General features: G+C 36.0%; 2 protein-coding genes across 2 annotated transcripts in view; both read left to right on the forward strand.

The window, feature by feature from the left end:
* LOC141335655 (neuronal migration protein doublecortin-like) overlaps window positions 1-4,511 on the forward strand; it is a 45,680-nt gene extending 41,169 nt beyond the window's left edge. The window contains exon 7 of the mRNA XM_073841184.1: window positions 1,630-4,511. Coding sequence (XP_073697285.1) covers window positions 1,630-1,686 — 57 coding nt within the window. The 3' untranslated portion in view covers window positions 1,687-4,511. The remainder of the gene's footprint in view (window positions 1-1,629) is intronic.
* Window positions 4,512-7,085: 2,574 nt separating this feature from the next.
* On the forward strand, window positions 7,086-13,362 carry LOC141335579 (GTPase IMAP family member 8-like). The gene is made up of 7 exons (XM_073841085.1): window positions 7,086-7,231; window positions 9,315-9,399; window positions 9,557-9,757; window positions 9,858-10,051; window positions 10,913-10,981; window positions 11,742-11,778; window positions 12,000-13,362. The coding sequence occupies exons 2-7, from the start codon at window positions 9,333-9,335 to the stop codon at window positions 12,611-12,613; spliced, it is 1,182 nt and encodes a 393-aa protein (XP_073697186.1). The 5' UTR covers window positions 7,086-7,231; window positions 9,315-9,332; the 3' UTR covers window positions 12,614-13,362.
* The last annotated feature ends 2,073 nt before the right edge of the window (window positions 13,363-15,435 follow it).

The following is a 15,435-nucleotide window of genomic DNA, read 5'->3' on the forward strand; positions in this document are numbered from 1 at the left end:
GCGCGATCTTGGAAAACGCGCTCTCTGCGGAGCGCATTGTTTGCCAAGTCTTCCAATAACGCAAGATAAGCCATTGCACTGAGACAAATATATTTCACATCTGTCTTTTATAGGGTTTCACACCAATTAAGCATCGTGTTTAAAACTAGACAAATTATAAATTGAGTGTTTTAAAGGAAACACAGGACGTATGTGGATTGCTTAAAGCTTAATGTGATCTTAAACGCTTTTTATGTGTAGTGTCGCTATTCTACCACTAGATTATCTGCGTAAGCATGCTCAGAGGTGTGCTTATATTTACACACATTTCTACGCATAAGTACAACTTGGTGAATCCCACACTTTGCGTGAAATTGTTCTTACGCACTCACTACGCACAAATCTGTCCGTACGCACCATTGATAAATGAGGGCCCAGGGGTATGAATAATTTCGGGCTTGACTGTAGGTGACTTTGTTTCTTCAGTAGAACACAAATGAAGATTTTTAACTCAAACCGTTGCAGTCTGTTAGTCATATAATGGCAGTGAATGGGCACCAAACCTTGAAAGTAAAAAAAAAACATGCACAGACAAATCCAAATTACACCCTGCAGCTTGTGACGATACACTGATGTCCTAAGACACGAAATGATCGTTTTTTTGCGAGAAACTGAACAGTATTTGTATCATTTTTTAGCTTTGATACACAGCAATGTCCAGCTGTCCTGAGCACGAGCTCAGCATCCGATGCGTTACATGTGTACGCGCTCTGGCATATAATACGGAAACGCCGGAAGCGTTCTGTCGCATGTATACGACGCTCATTGTTTACACAGTGCACAGAGATTGTGGGTATAGCGGCTATTCAAAATGGTAATTAGTTGCACTTATCCTGATTGTTCAAACCGATTTAAAGCTAAAAGATTATGTTTGCTTGCGCAAACTCATCTGGGACTGTTGACCTTTCACCGATTTCCCCTTTCGGCGTTTGCGTATACTACGCCAGAGCGCATACACATGTAACACACCGGATGCTGAGCGCGCGTTCAGGACAGTTGGACATGGCTGTGTATCAAAGGTAAAAAATTATATAAATACTGTTCAGTTTCTCGCAAAAAACAATCGTTTTGTGTCTAAGGACATCAATGTATCGTCACAAGCCGCAGGGTGTAATTAGAATTTGTCTGTACATGTTTTTTTTACTTTAAAAAGTTTGGTGCCCATTCACTGCCATTATATGACTAACAGACTGCAACGGTTTGAGTTAAAAACCTTCGTTTGTGTTCTACTGAAGAAACAAAGTCACCTACATCTTGCATGACTTGGGGGTAAGCAGATAAACATCAAATTTTCATTTTTCAGTGAACTATGCCTTTAACCTTAATTTCCAATGAAGTATCATGCACCAGAAAATGTTTTTTGTCCTTCTATATTACTTTCTCGAGCTGTTTTGAACAGCAACAACCATAACACACATTAGATTTGTATCGGTTCCGTCTGACTGATATCCGATCTGACAAAAACGTAGCTGGTGTAAGCAGCATGCTAGTATTCCATTCCAAACACAGCCATACTCTTAATTATTGTGTAGACATAACTCAAATTTGTCTTTGTCACCTTGTCTTACCCTGCCCTGTCTCCACCTCTAGGATTTATACTTGCCTCTGTCTCTGGAAGATGATGATTCACAGGGGGAGTCCATGTAGGCTCTTTCCACTTTCCATATGTCTTATCAACATGCCAGTCACAGAGGTATCTCTGGTGCTATCTGTCTTGAAAACGTCAACATCACCGCCCTATAGACCAGGGTGAATGCATGCATCACCTCTGCTGCCCCTTGGCCATCAGGCTTTAGACCTCAAGGCTTTACAGCAGTGGTCAGTGCACTATTTGCTGCTTGAGAATTTGTTACATCCATTTTCTGTGTTTTGATAATAGATTTGTAGTGACTGATGAAAGTGGTATATGCGGGGCATATGCTGCGGTTTGTATTATAACAACACATGCCTAAATTTGTACACGTGGTCTGCTGTTGAAATTCATTTTATATATATATATGAGAAATTTGAGAAACATTAATGTTAACACACAGCAGGTCAGTTTTGCTCTTCAAACATCCAACCATAATTTTTTTAAACCAATAATTTTGACTTTTTCATATTACCTTTTTTAAAAAGCTTGGTCTTATGAATTCCAAGCAGCAAATAGTCGTTTTTACAGCGATGTGCTAGTCTGACTTGTACAAAAATGACAAGAAAAAAAAAAGAAAAAAAACTTGTTGCACCATTAAAGGGATAGTTACCAAAAAATGAAAATGTGATGTTTATCTGCTTACCCCCAGAGCTCCAAGATGTAGGTGACTTTGTTTCTTCAGTAGAACACAAACGAAGATTTTAAACTCAAACTGTTGCAGTCTGTCAGTCATATAATGGCAGTCAATAGGATCCAAAGAACTGAGAGTCAAAAAACATACTCAGACAAAACCAAATTAAACCCTGTGGCTCGTGACGATACACTGAGGTGTTAAGACACAAACGGTTTATGTAAAAAATATTCAACGGTTTAAGTAAAAGATCTTTGTTTTTGTTCTACTGAAGAAACAAAGTCACCTACATCGTGGATGCCCTGGGGTAAGCAGCTAAACATCACATTTTTATTTTTGGGCGAATTCTCCCTTTAACAATTTTTATTCTCTTTTTGTAACACTCTCTTTCTCCTTCTCTTTTTCGCTCTCTCTCTCTGTGCAAAGGTTTAGTGTGTTTTAAAGCCATTACGTTTAAAATAGCACCCACATAAATATCCATATCTCTGTATCACTGTAAATAATGTGTACAACCTACTAAGACACCAACATCTATGTTTTTACATTGTTGCAATGTTTTTAAAAACATAGACATAATGTTACATGTCAAATGGCTCTGAATTGAGAGGAAGGACCAAAAGCCATATAACAAGGTCCTTTAGTTTTCAAAAACAACCCAGTAACTCTTTATTTTAAGGACCAATTCTCACTATAAACTAACATGCATATTACTAGCATATTTGGCTGCTTTTTAGTACTTATAAAGCACATATTAAAGCCTTATTCTGCATGACCGTTTTTTAGATCACTTAATTATTAATACGCAGCAAATTAACAGTTTAATAATAAATTAATAGTGAGAATTGGACCTTAAAGTGTGACTACAGTATTCACTAAAATTACCTAATTAGGTATGACTTTTTCTCAAATAACAAAAAGAAAAAAAAGATGGTCCATTCAATTTGTGCATCATATTCCAAGTCTTTTAAAGCCATATCATTGCTTTGTCTGCATGATGAACTGACCAAAAGTCCTTATTAACTCTCTGCAGCAACTGTTTAATGTCATTCGCCTGGAAAGGCTCCAAGGTTTTATGTCATTGGATGTCATTTGTGTTATAACCAGTTGTGACATTACATTTGAATAAGCAGGCTAAATTATCAGTGAATAGTGACTTTTTTTTCTCCAACAAAGCTATTACAAGTCATATAAACCACTTTTATGGTGCTGATTTGGAGCTAAAAAAAAAATTTAATGAAAAGAGTAGCATGAACATTCTTCAGAATTTATACTTTGTCCAAGATAAAATGTCGTATAGGTTTAAAGAGACATGATGATTATGATGATAATGATTATGATTATGATTATGATGATAATGATGATGATGATGATGATGATGATGATGATGATGATGATGATGATGATGATGATGATGATGATAATGATGATGGCAATTTCCACTTTTGGGTGACTTCCTTTGAGTTAAAAAATGTCTTGTAAGGTACAGTGTAATTTTTCAGAAAGCCAAAGTTATGTTGAAAAGAGGGAAGCTGAAGCTGGAGTTTCTCATTCAAAGCTTTCATTTGAAGAGAAACAGAATATCACACCTGAACATTTACATTTTTGAGAACCAAATATATATGGTATGATGGAAGAATTCAATGTATGATAGCAAAATTACATTACAGTGATCTCTGCAAGTATTGTGATATTCGATAACTGCACAAACAGACAAACCATTTGATGACTCTTTTATATATGTATGTATAACGTGGTTCTGAATATTCTAGAACCATAAGTGTCTCCAGATGATTCTTCACCTTCCATGGTGCCTTTTTAAAACCATCCTTTATGAAAAAGCAAAACAAACAAAAGATCTTCAAGAAAAAAACAAACAAAAAAACACTCATCTGTCATTTGTTTACTGTATCTTTTTGCATTGTTTGGTATGAAGTGGGGCTCAAACATTAACTATAACTACACACTCTGTAATCTGTTACTGTAGTAGTTTATCAGGATAAATCTTTAGACATGGTGCAGATGCTCTCTTTTCTCCTGTAGTGCTGTAAACACAGTTGTTTGTGTACTGATATTTTTGGGCTTGGGGACAAAAAGAAAAAAAAATCTGACTTCCTCTCTGACTATCATGTACTTCCTGCTGTATCATTGTGACTTGTTTTGGTGATGTCATTCTGTGTATTAAAACTTCTCTCTTTACTAAAAAAATGAGATATTCTCTTCCTGTCTTGACTGCAATAATGCTCATTAATGTCTTTGTGGGGTTTTGTTCTGTTGGATAATTAGCTTTTTCACTTAGCTTTCCACTTTACATGCCTAATTTAAAGGGGTCATAAACTAGGGTGACCAGCTTGCAATGTATTTGGTCTGACCTGTGGCGACATAGGATGCAACATCCCTCTCATATAATACATGTGATTGTATGCAACCACAAGTGATGGAGCAAAATTAAAAGTTTGTTAGTGTTCCAGTATTCCTGTCTGCTAGCGTTTCTACAAGCATGTATGTGAAAGATAATATGATTACACTGGCGACAAGTATATAAACGTGATCTTAGCACGTTTTAAGTGTTTGAAGAAAGCCTGCCTGTGCCTGAGTTAGTGCACACAGCCAGCATAAAAAGCCATAGCCAAGCAATCAGTAATGATTAATGCAAATCATCCAGCCTTTGACACAGAAACACCCCAGTTTGTTAGGAACTCAGTAGTATAAATGTATACAGGCTTACAGCAGTTTAAAAAGTTTCCTGTAGCCAAGAACTACAAGAAACTGGCAATGGTAGAAAGAAACAGCAACCTGGAGAAAAACTGGACACTTACCAAAACTAGACTAAGAATACTTGCAAGAGAAATAGAGGCACAGTTGATACAATGCAGCACTTCTTCCAGGCTGCGTAGAAAAGAACTAGACTTGACTTTAGAGGCTTTGCTAGATCATGGCAGAACACTAGAAGTCGCTGAACAACAAGCAATGGGAATTGAACAAAATGCAGCAGGTGCTGTCAATGCGTCGCATCACAATAATAAGCAGCAGAGTGAATTCAAAACCACCAGCAGACAGACGTCTAACACGCAGTGTAGAAATTGTGGAGGAAAAAATAACCACATCAAGGTGTTTGTTCTGCAAAAGGAAAAGAATGCAGAGCGTATGGAAAGTTAAATCACTATGCAAAAGTGTGTTGTTTCAGCACTAAGAAATCCACTCTGCAAGTTACACTTAAAGGAGTAGTTCACTTCCAGAACAAAAATTTACAGATAATGCACTCACCCCCTTGTCATCCAAGATGTTCATGTCTTTCTTTCTTCAGTCATAAAGAAAACATTTCAGGATTTTTCTCTATATAGTGGACTTCTATGGTGGCCAAGTTTAAACTTCCAAAACGCAGTTTAAATGCAGCTTTAAATGGCTCTAAATGATCCCAGCCGAGGAAGAAGGGTCTTATCTTGTGAAACAATTGGTTATTTATTTATTTATTTATTTATTTTTTTACAGCGTGAAAATAACCAACCAACGCATTCATGAGCAAAGGAATCAAAAAATGTTAAATAGAGCTACAACAGCCAGAACTTCTTCTGAACACATACTGGATAGAAACATCCTGATCAAACTTGCCACATCAAATAAATAAATAAATAAAATACAAGTTCAAGATGAATCTGGTAAAATACATTTAATGTTTGTATAGCCTAATAAAGGTAAATAACCTGGTTGCTACTTAATGAAATCAATTTTAGTATAAAATGCATTTTTTTTTTTTTTTTTTTTTTACCTATAGCCTGTTACTTAGTTCTTTATATTTAGCAGACTGAATAGGTCCCATGGAGTAAATTACACTTTATCCATCGAACTTGGGTGAATTACGTGTCGGTCACAATTAATAAACCTTACTGGTGATTTAAAACATGTTGTAGTGCCAAATAGGCTAATGTGAATTAATATTTAAATTGTATAATAGTTGTAAACTTATCACCTTTGCATGTCCCTCGTTGTCCTGCAAAATCACATCTATGTCCTGCAAGAGAGCCATAACAAAGTGGTCACCCTCTCATAAACTGAGAACTGAGAATTTTTCTTGATCTTTTGAAGTACAGTAAGTTCATTGTATTATCCTTGTAACATCACTCACTGATGTGGATATATAAATAACACAATACAGTGACTCGACTGTGAGTGTGTATGTCTCGTTTATTGTCTTTGGTCTAAGAAAATAAGGAGTCAGACTAGTCTACAAAATCCCAACAACACTTAAACACAATCAAAGTGCATTATATTCTGATACGGGACAATACTTAATATTTAATAGCGTACCATCAGGGCAAACACCAGTCACTGTAAAAAAAAGGTTTTATTTATATAGCTTAAAAAACCTTACTTACTGATGTTTTAGTGGATTTCCTGCAAATATGGAGAAAATAAAGGGTCTCAATGAAATATAAACACAGAAGTGAATGTGTTTTTCCTTTAAATAAAAGCAAATGTCCACTAGATGTCGCTAAACTATAATAAAATATTGCCAAATATTGTCCAAATATCATCATCAGACACAAAATAGAAGTGCTAATACGAAGATCAAAGATTAGGTGATCAAAATGCTGATAGAAATGTTGAACCAGAATCGTTACAAACGTACCGTTAACGATAACACTGGGACATGGAGAAGAGGTCATTCAATCACATTCATAACAACAGAAGTTCAGCACCGTATGTGATGACTATGCCAGAGTTTACACTCGTTTGCAGCGCGACATTCCTGCTTTGCAGAGCTGACATTATGAACTATTTCTTACTGTGTACTTTTATTGTATTTTTATATAGCCTACTGCATTTTTTTCTGTTTTATCCAGTCTCTGAAAGGTGAAAGTGAAAGTCTACTCTTAAATGAAAGTGAAAGATTGTTATTGTGTTAGAAAATAGAGAGGGGAGCAGCTCGGGTGAGTAGCAGCAGTTCCTCTCATTTTATTCTGAGCAACACAAACCATATATTTATCATAAACTGTGTCGTGTTTTATGCTGATGATACACTGAGCAACTTTTTGAGCAATGCTGCCGGGCAACTTTGGCAAATGTTGCTGTCAACAGGAAGCCAGGTGAGATACAGGGCCCACGACTGATCTAAATTCTCCAGATTTGGATAATTTGTTACCCATTCTTAATGGCAAAGAGCCCAAGCATCATTACTCAAAACAAGTGGCCCCGTGTATCACCGGACTTAGACTTAAGCCTATTCGAATAAGTACACGTCTGGTTGTAAACTGTGGTGTAGGCTATTTATTCATTAATGTAGGCTATCATACCTAAATAGTATTCTTTTAATAAGGCTATCTATCCTTAGTTACATGCACACATATGTTGACATCAGATGACACAGTTTCGTTGAAACATCATGCCTACAGCTTAATACAAACATGTCTTTCTGCACTACATTAGCACTTGTGTTTTGTTTTGATATTTGGACCGTAGAAAAGGCGATATGTTATTACAGCGACATCTAGTGGACATTTTCCATAAACTGACGTATTTTCAATGACGTCACATACAGTCAAGCCCAAATTTATTCACACCCCTGGCAAATTCTGACTTAAAGTTACTTTTATTTAACCTAGTTTTTTTTTTTTTTTGGGACCGGAATTGACTATTCTCAAAAGATAATAAGACGATGTACAAGAGGCATCTTTTATTTACATTTGAACAAAAAGTGGCATGTCCAAAATTATTCATACCCTTTGCAAACTGTCACAGTCTATGGGAAAATCCAAAGTTCTATACCATTCCAAATAGTCCAAGCTGTTCTAAAGCATCCTAATTACCCTGAATCACTGCGAACAGCTGTTTTAATCAACTCAACAGGTGAAAAACAGAATCTTTCTGCTGTTGGTTTGTGGACAGTCATGGCTAAGACAGAGGAGCTCACTGAGGACAGGAAAGCCAGGAAAGGGCTATAAGACCATATCTAAATGTTTTGAAGTTCCAGTGGAAAAATCTCAGAGGACGTGGTCAGAAGCCAAACGTGAAACCTGTGCTGGCCAGGAGGATAGTGAGAAAGGTAAAAAAAGAATCCAAGGATCACCAAAGCCATCCTGATATATCTGGGTTCTGCTGGTGGCAACATCTCAAGGCAGACAGTCCAACAGACACTGCACACCACTGGGTTCCACGGACGCAGACCAAGAAGGACACCACTTCTCCAGATAAGGCACACAAAAGCCCACTTGGCCTTTGCAAATGCTCATCTGGACAAAGAAGAAGACTTCTGGTCTTCTGTTTTAAGGTCAGATGAAACAAAATTTGAATTGTTTGGCCACAATGATGTAGCCTTTATTTGGCGTAAAAAAGGAGAAGTCTTCAACCCTAAGAACACCATCCCCACTGTCAAACATGGTGGTGCGAACCTAATGTTTTGGGGGTGTTTTTCAGCCAGTGGACCAGGGAATCTAATCACAGTAAACGGCACCATGAAAAAGGAGCAATACATCGAAATTCTCAACAACAACAGGCAGTCTGCTGAGAAACTTGGCCTTGGGCACCAGTGAACATTTCAGCACGACAACGACCCAAAACACACAGCAAAAGTGGTGAAGAAATGGTTTGCAGTGGCCCAGCCAGAGTCCTGACTTAAATCCAATTGATAATCTGTGGAGGGAGCTAAAGATCAGAGTGATGGCAAGGAGACCCTCCAACCTGAAAGAGTTGGAGCTCATCGCTAAAGATGAATGGGCAAAAATACCAGTGGAGACATGCAAAAACTGGTCAGCAATTATAGGAAGATTGCTGCGTTTGATTGCTGTAATAGCCAATAAAGGCTTTTCTATTGATTATTGAGAAGGGTATGAATAATTTCGGGCTTGACTGTAATTGAATCGCATGCATAATTTTTCAGTATATTGTAATGTTTTCATCTTGTCCAAGACTTAGACTATTAAACATTGAAATATATAACAAACATTAACTAATACATGTTTAGAGGAATCATGATCTAAACAAAGATAATGAAAATGATGATCAAGAATATTACAGTTTCAGAACTAAACCAAAATGGAGTTCACTGAAGTGAACTTCCCCGGAGAACAAAGAGACCAACCTCCTATGAATACTGATAATGGTAAGTGTAGAGCTTTAGTGCTCTATTCTTAAGACTCTGTTTCTAATTAGATAATTAAAAATTATAGATACAAATGGATGACTTTTGAGATGAGATGGCTATGCCTATATATGATTAAGTTATATTACATTAACCAATCGTTTTCTTCCTCTTGAAGGAAACAAATATTTTTTAATCCTTTCACCTGGGAAGACATTCAGACCTAGAGAGGACATCATAAGAAATGTCCTTGAACAAGTATCAGGTCAGCAGGTGTTCACCGTGGAGGAGTGTGACGCCATTTTAGTTTTCTGCATTATTGTTTCAAGAGTAGGAACTGACATTGACGTTGCACTAAATCAACTTAATGCTCTCTCAGGTATTGTGCTGGTATTATCTCAGGTATTATTTAATGATCTCAAGTTATTGTACTCATTTCAACAATGATTACATATAACTATTTGATTGCTCCATTTTAGAGACTAAACCAGCTGTTTTCATGGTGCTTCATCACACATTTGACCCAGAGAAGACTCTGCTAGACAGCCGCAGTTATGTGACCAGGGAGAATACACTCACAGTGGACTGTCTGTTCAACGAGGATGAGGGGCTCCTGAAGTGTGTAAAGAATGGTGAAGCTCTGTTCAAAGTCCTTAAATGGCTGCAGCCACAGGTATCCAACTCTTCATGATAAAATATACATATTATTCAGAAAATGCAAAGGTAAGTATGGTTTAGGTTACATGGTCACAACAGTCTCATGGAGATGAGATAGCCTCCTGTGCATTAAACACATGAGCATAGCTTTAATAGCTTTACATAGTTAAATGTAATAAATACATTAGGTTAATACTCTCTAATGATACTTTCTGCTCTCTCCCTCAATTTTGTTTTATGTTTATGTACAACAGTAGCTTAGACCAGGGGTGTTGCTAGGAATTCTGGGCACTTTGTTGTAATTTTGACATTGTTTAGCTTTGAACCTTAACATCAACAACCAAACATTAACCAGATCAATCATAACAACAATTATAATACATTATAAAACTTGAGTATTTGAGCTTATAACTTTTAAGATAATGATTATTTATAACACAAAATGGACGCCATATTAAAGCTACTTAATTTATAACTGACTATATCATATTACATTTATTTTTTATTTTAATGGTCCCCTTAGTCTATTGACATTAAGCTTAAACTTTCCAACTAACACTCTTTAGAGTATTAGGTTAATGTTATGCTATCTTCATAGATAGTGTTACAGAATTTTTGTTGTTGTTGTTGTTTTAATTATAATTTAAGCTTTTATCTGTCAGGTGAGAGTTTGTTTGTGTGTTATTTTTTTATCCAAATGTCCCCACAAGGATAGTAAAAACCTGAATTCTTTGACATTGTGGGGACTGGCCTGTAGTCAATACAGCTAAAATATTAAAAGCACTTGAAATAGTAAACTGATACTAGTAAATTATAGGTCAATAATTGAGACTAACCAGGTTCATATTGAGACATTTTCTGCACTGTGTTGGAACAGATCTGGGTATATTCAACTCTACAAAACTACTGGCAGTGGCTGTTAAGCTTTTTTCCATGGCCCAATTGGGTAATGTAAACTGCATCTCTGTTATGGCGAGACACTGCAGGTGAATAGGTTAAAAAAACAACTAATAGATATCATTTTACTTACTCAGTTGATTGATTACATTAATCATAGCAAACATTTGTTATATTACAAGTTTTTTAAAATGTTATGTTTTAATATGCAAATAAGGCATTATTTATAGAAACATGCGCTAATTTGCATACATTTCTAGTACAAAAATCTAAATACTGGATAAAGTCAGTTTCAAAATTCTTGTTAAATTTTTTGACATAGAGTCAAATGTTTTTACAGAAGGAATTTTAGGTATCTCATTTTGTCACTCCATAATTCAGAAAAAACATTTTCAAGGGAAGAAAATGTATAAAAAAGCAACTTATACATGAACAAATCCCTCTGTGAAAACTTTCAGGATATAGACAAGAATAAAAATGTAAAGTTTGGTGTGTTTAAGTGCTACTGAAGTGGAGATTTATGGCTCAGTGTAGGAGAAAAAACAGCCTTAAAAATATGTGTTGTAATTGAAATCTATTGACACAAATAGATAAAGTGCTATAAAAGAAACATTTAACGGTGTCTTTTGGGTGTTTTCCTTCCACTAGTCTGAAAAAACTCTTTATGGAAAAAAAGCCCAAAATCTCAAACTTGAAAGGTGCATGAAAAAACAGTGTTTTTGCCTGCAGTGTCTCCCCTTAAATTGATACAGCATTTATGTTCCGTTAGCAAATATGTTATGCATCACTCTTTTCTTCTGTCACAACAGGGTACACTAGGCTCATGGATACCCAATATATCTTCTTGTGAGTATGGTTGAATATAGCATTGATTTTCAAATTGATTTTCTGTCATTTTTATAATATATGAAACATAAAAAGAAGAAACCAAAATTCTTTATGAACCTTTTATTTACTAAATGGTTGAACTCTATTTTTGTTGTTGTTGTGAAGGTCAAACTTAATTTCTTCATTTTGGTTTTGTAATGACTTTGGCTTGAGCCTTTAATAATTCATTCTTTTTACAGGTGAAACAGATCAAAGACCAGAGAAAGTCGAATCAACAATTATACTTGTCCTGCTGGGCACATCTGTGCATGAGAAGACCGCAGTTGAACACATGATATTAGGGCAAGAGGAGAGTCAGGCCAATACCTCTCCAGCCACCCAGATGAAGATCACAGTAGATAATGGAGTGGTGGATGGGAGGCAGGTGGCTGTGATCAACACTCCTGACTGGTTCAGCTCTGAGCTCTCCACAGAGGAAATACAACAAAAAATACAAATCTGTATCCGTCTGGCTTCCCATGGACTTTACGCTTTCCTCCTGGTCATACCAGCAAAGCCATTTTCTGAAGAGGAGAGGAACATAGTAAAGGAAATGGAGATGATTTTTGAGGAAAAGTGCAGAGAGAAGATCATGATCATTTTCACTGTTACCGACGAACAAGAAAAGCAGAACATCATCCAACACCATGACCTCCAGGCACTTGTGAAAAAATGTGGAAATCAGTTTTATGTTCTCAATATTAGTGAGACTGGGAATAAATGTCAGGTTTTAGAGCTGCTAAAGATAGTAGAGAAAATTCAGAGCAAGAATTATGACGCGAGTGTAGAAGATTCTTATGTATTCGTCGAATAAAAAACCATGTTAGATGAAAAGAATCCTGGTATAAAAATCATCGGATGTCCATTTTCCACAAAAATTCTTTAGGGTCTTAATAAAAAAGTTTATAATATACTTTGCTCTGCTCGCCCCGCCTCTCTCTGATGTGGGATTATGAGCCGTAATGTTTACTTTAGCCGCATTTAGCAGCGAAATTTGCCAACAAGCACATTATTAAGAAAGGCCGTTTGCAAAGATGCATAAAAAACCCACTTCTGTTGTGGGTGAAGCTGCATCAGGAACGATTCGCACAAATAGACGCATATGTAGATCGGGATCAGCGCTTTCCTTTTAAAAATTGAAAGTAATGTTAATCCTCTGCGTCTTCAGCAACTCAGATGTCTGGAGTAAATGAACAATTTGGTGTATTGACAAGACTTAGTACTATTTGGTGATGTGTGTCACTTTCGACGGTTAAATGTTAAGCAGTTAATTGTGTCACACATACATTGTACATAATGTCTTTAGTCCTATAGTGTGCAAGCAAATGTCAACTATGGCAAGGATTAAAAAACTCCATGTGATGTTTGGATAATGAAGAAAAACTATGCCCCTCTATACAGTCAAATATAATGACAGTCAGTAAGTGGTTGTTACTAAATTGATTGTATGCAGTGAAATGAAATTAGTAAACTGTTATTGTGAATGAGCAAGGTTTTTTTTTTTCTTATATGCAAAGTGCTTAAGTTTCCGTGTAGGTATTTAGTTGGTAGGTAATTGTGTGTGTGTGTGTGTGTGTGTGTGTGTGTGTGTGTGTGTGTGTGTGTGTGTGTGTGTGTGTATATATAAATGCATTGTACTCTTAATCCATAAATTTACGACAGATATTTCCTGTTAAGCAGCTGAATGCAGTACACAAATGCTGCCATTGAGAATTTCAGAATATTGAAGTCTCAGTTGTCACAAAGTAAACATTCTGTTATCATATACTCATATATTTATATTGATCCACACTCATATGACATTCTTTCTTCTATGCAACTCCAATGTATTTGAGCTTTATTGTTTTTGTCCTGCAGCTGATATATTAAAAGGACCTATCAGTCTTCTTGGTGGATGCTTCCTGAACTGAGCATGTAGTCTTTTTAAAGCATCACTGTATACAAATATCATATCATGAGCATGTCAATAAAATTGAAGTGTACCAGAATGAATGAGTGGATTTTGTGAAGTATTAGGAATCATTCCTGCTAAAAAGGTCTATTCTGAAACTATAAACATAAAGTTTTCTCTAATGCATTTAAAAACAATTGACTTGTGACAGAGCTTCTCCTAAAGGGTTCAATTTCTCGGTACAGATGAAGGAAGCTCTAATGAAACAAAACAGTGACAATCACCTCAGTGGCCAGACCTTCGCAGTATAAAAATAGAGTTGCTGGAATCCCATTATTCATAATATCATCCGCCCGGACTTTTGATAGATTATACAAGATCAAAAACAAAATGAAAATGAATACTGCTTTTATTGTTTTTGTCTGTCTCAATGTGGTGGAGGTGAAAGGTGAGCTCATTCTCATAGAGATAATGTTTTATATTTGATTGTTACATTAAAATGAACTTAGGCACAATAGACCCTTGGATTTTAAATAGCTGTGCTATTAAAATTATTTAAGTAATTCACATTGAGTGGCCATTATAATTTCCCAGTATGTACAACAGCTGTAATGGATGTTTTGCTTATATTACGCCAGAGTGCGTACACAGGTAACGCATTGGATGCTGAGCATGCACTCAGGATAGTTCCACATTGCTGTCTTTCAAAGGTAAAAAGTGCTATAAATACTGTTCAGTTTCTCGCAAAAAAACAATAGTGTCGTGTCTTAGTGTCATTAATGTATTGTCACAAGCCGCAGGGTGTAATTTGGATTTGTCTGTGCATGTTTTTTTTTTTTTTTTACTTTCAAAGGTTTGCTGCCCATTCACTGCCATTATATGACCAACAGACTGCAACGGTTTGAGTTAAAAATCTTCATTTGTGTTCTACTGAAGAAATAAAGTCACCTACATCTTGGATGCCCTGGGGGTAAGCAGATGAACATCAAATTTTCATTTTTGGGTGAACTATCCCTTTAAGCTCGGACCAAAACATCAAAATAAAAGTTCTCTAGAAAAATGTTTTGCACATGTTTCTGTGAGGGGTAGTAGGCTAGTTGTAGCAGTTGGCTTAGGAGATATAATAAGGATAGGATAGAATAGGAATAATAACCTGGTAGAAAATCAGTCCTGTCTAATATAGTGAAACTAAATTTTGTGTGGGTGTACCTGGTATTCCCAACATCAGTGGTTCCCAACCATGTTCCTAGAGGCCCCCCAACACTACACATTTTGCATCTCTTCTTTGTCTGACACACCCATTTCAGGTCTTGGAGTCTCTACTAATGAGTTGATCGTTATCATTGAATCAGGTGTGTTTGATTAAGGAGACATGGAAAACATGCAGTTGAAGGGCCTCCAGGAACGTGGTTGGGAACCACTGGGATACATTACAGTATGTGGACCAAATATAATACCAGTAAAAGATCATTTTTAAAATTGACATTTAAAACAGCATATAAATTATATTGAATTAAGTGTTTTAAAAATCTATAAATGCTGAAAGTTTTAGGTTAGGAATGGGGTTAGGGTAAGTGGATACAGTTTGTAGGGTATAAATGTGTATGTATGAATGAGCTAACAATGTATGCAATAGTTAATGTGTCCAACTATGTTATTTTTTACCTGTTACTTTTTATTTATTTATTAGGCTATTTTCTTTTATTATTTATTTATTTATTAAATTTTATATTTTACTTTTTCCC

Source organism: Garra rufa, chromosome 5, assembly GCF_049309525.1.
Source record: "Garra rufa chromosome 5, GarRuf1.0, whole genome shotgun sequence".
Classification (NCBI taxonomy): domain Eukaryota; kingdom Metazoa; phylum Chordata; class Actinopteri; order Cypriniformes; family Cyprinidae; genus Garra; species Garra rufa.

What these genes read in the sequence shown, in the direction of transcription:
- LOC141335579 (XM_073841085.1), top strand. Translation starts at nt 9,333, where the DNA reads ATGGAGTTCACTGAAGTGAACTTCCCCGGAGAACAAAGAGACCAACCT. An exon ending in TCCTATGAATACTGATAATG is followed by an intron (nt 9,400 to 9,556) that starts GTAAGTGTAGAG and finishes TTCCTCTTGAAG; the next exon opens with GAAACAAATATTTTTTAATC. An exon ending in TCAACTTAATGCTCTCTCAG is followed by an intron (nt 9,758 to 9,857) that starts GTATTGTGCTGG and finishes GCTCCATTTTAG; the next exon opens with AGACTAAACCAGCTGTTTTC.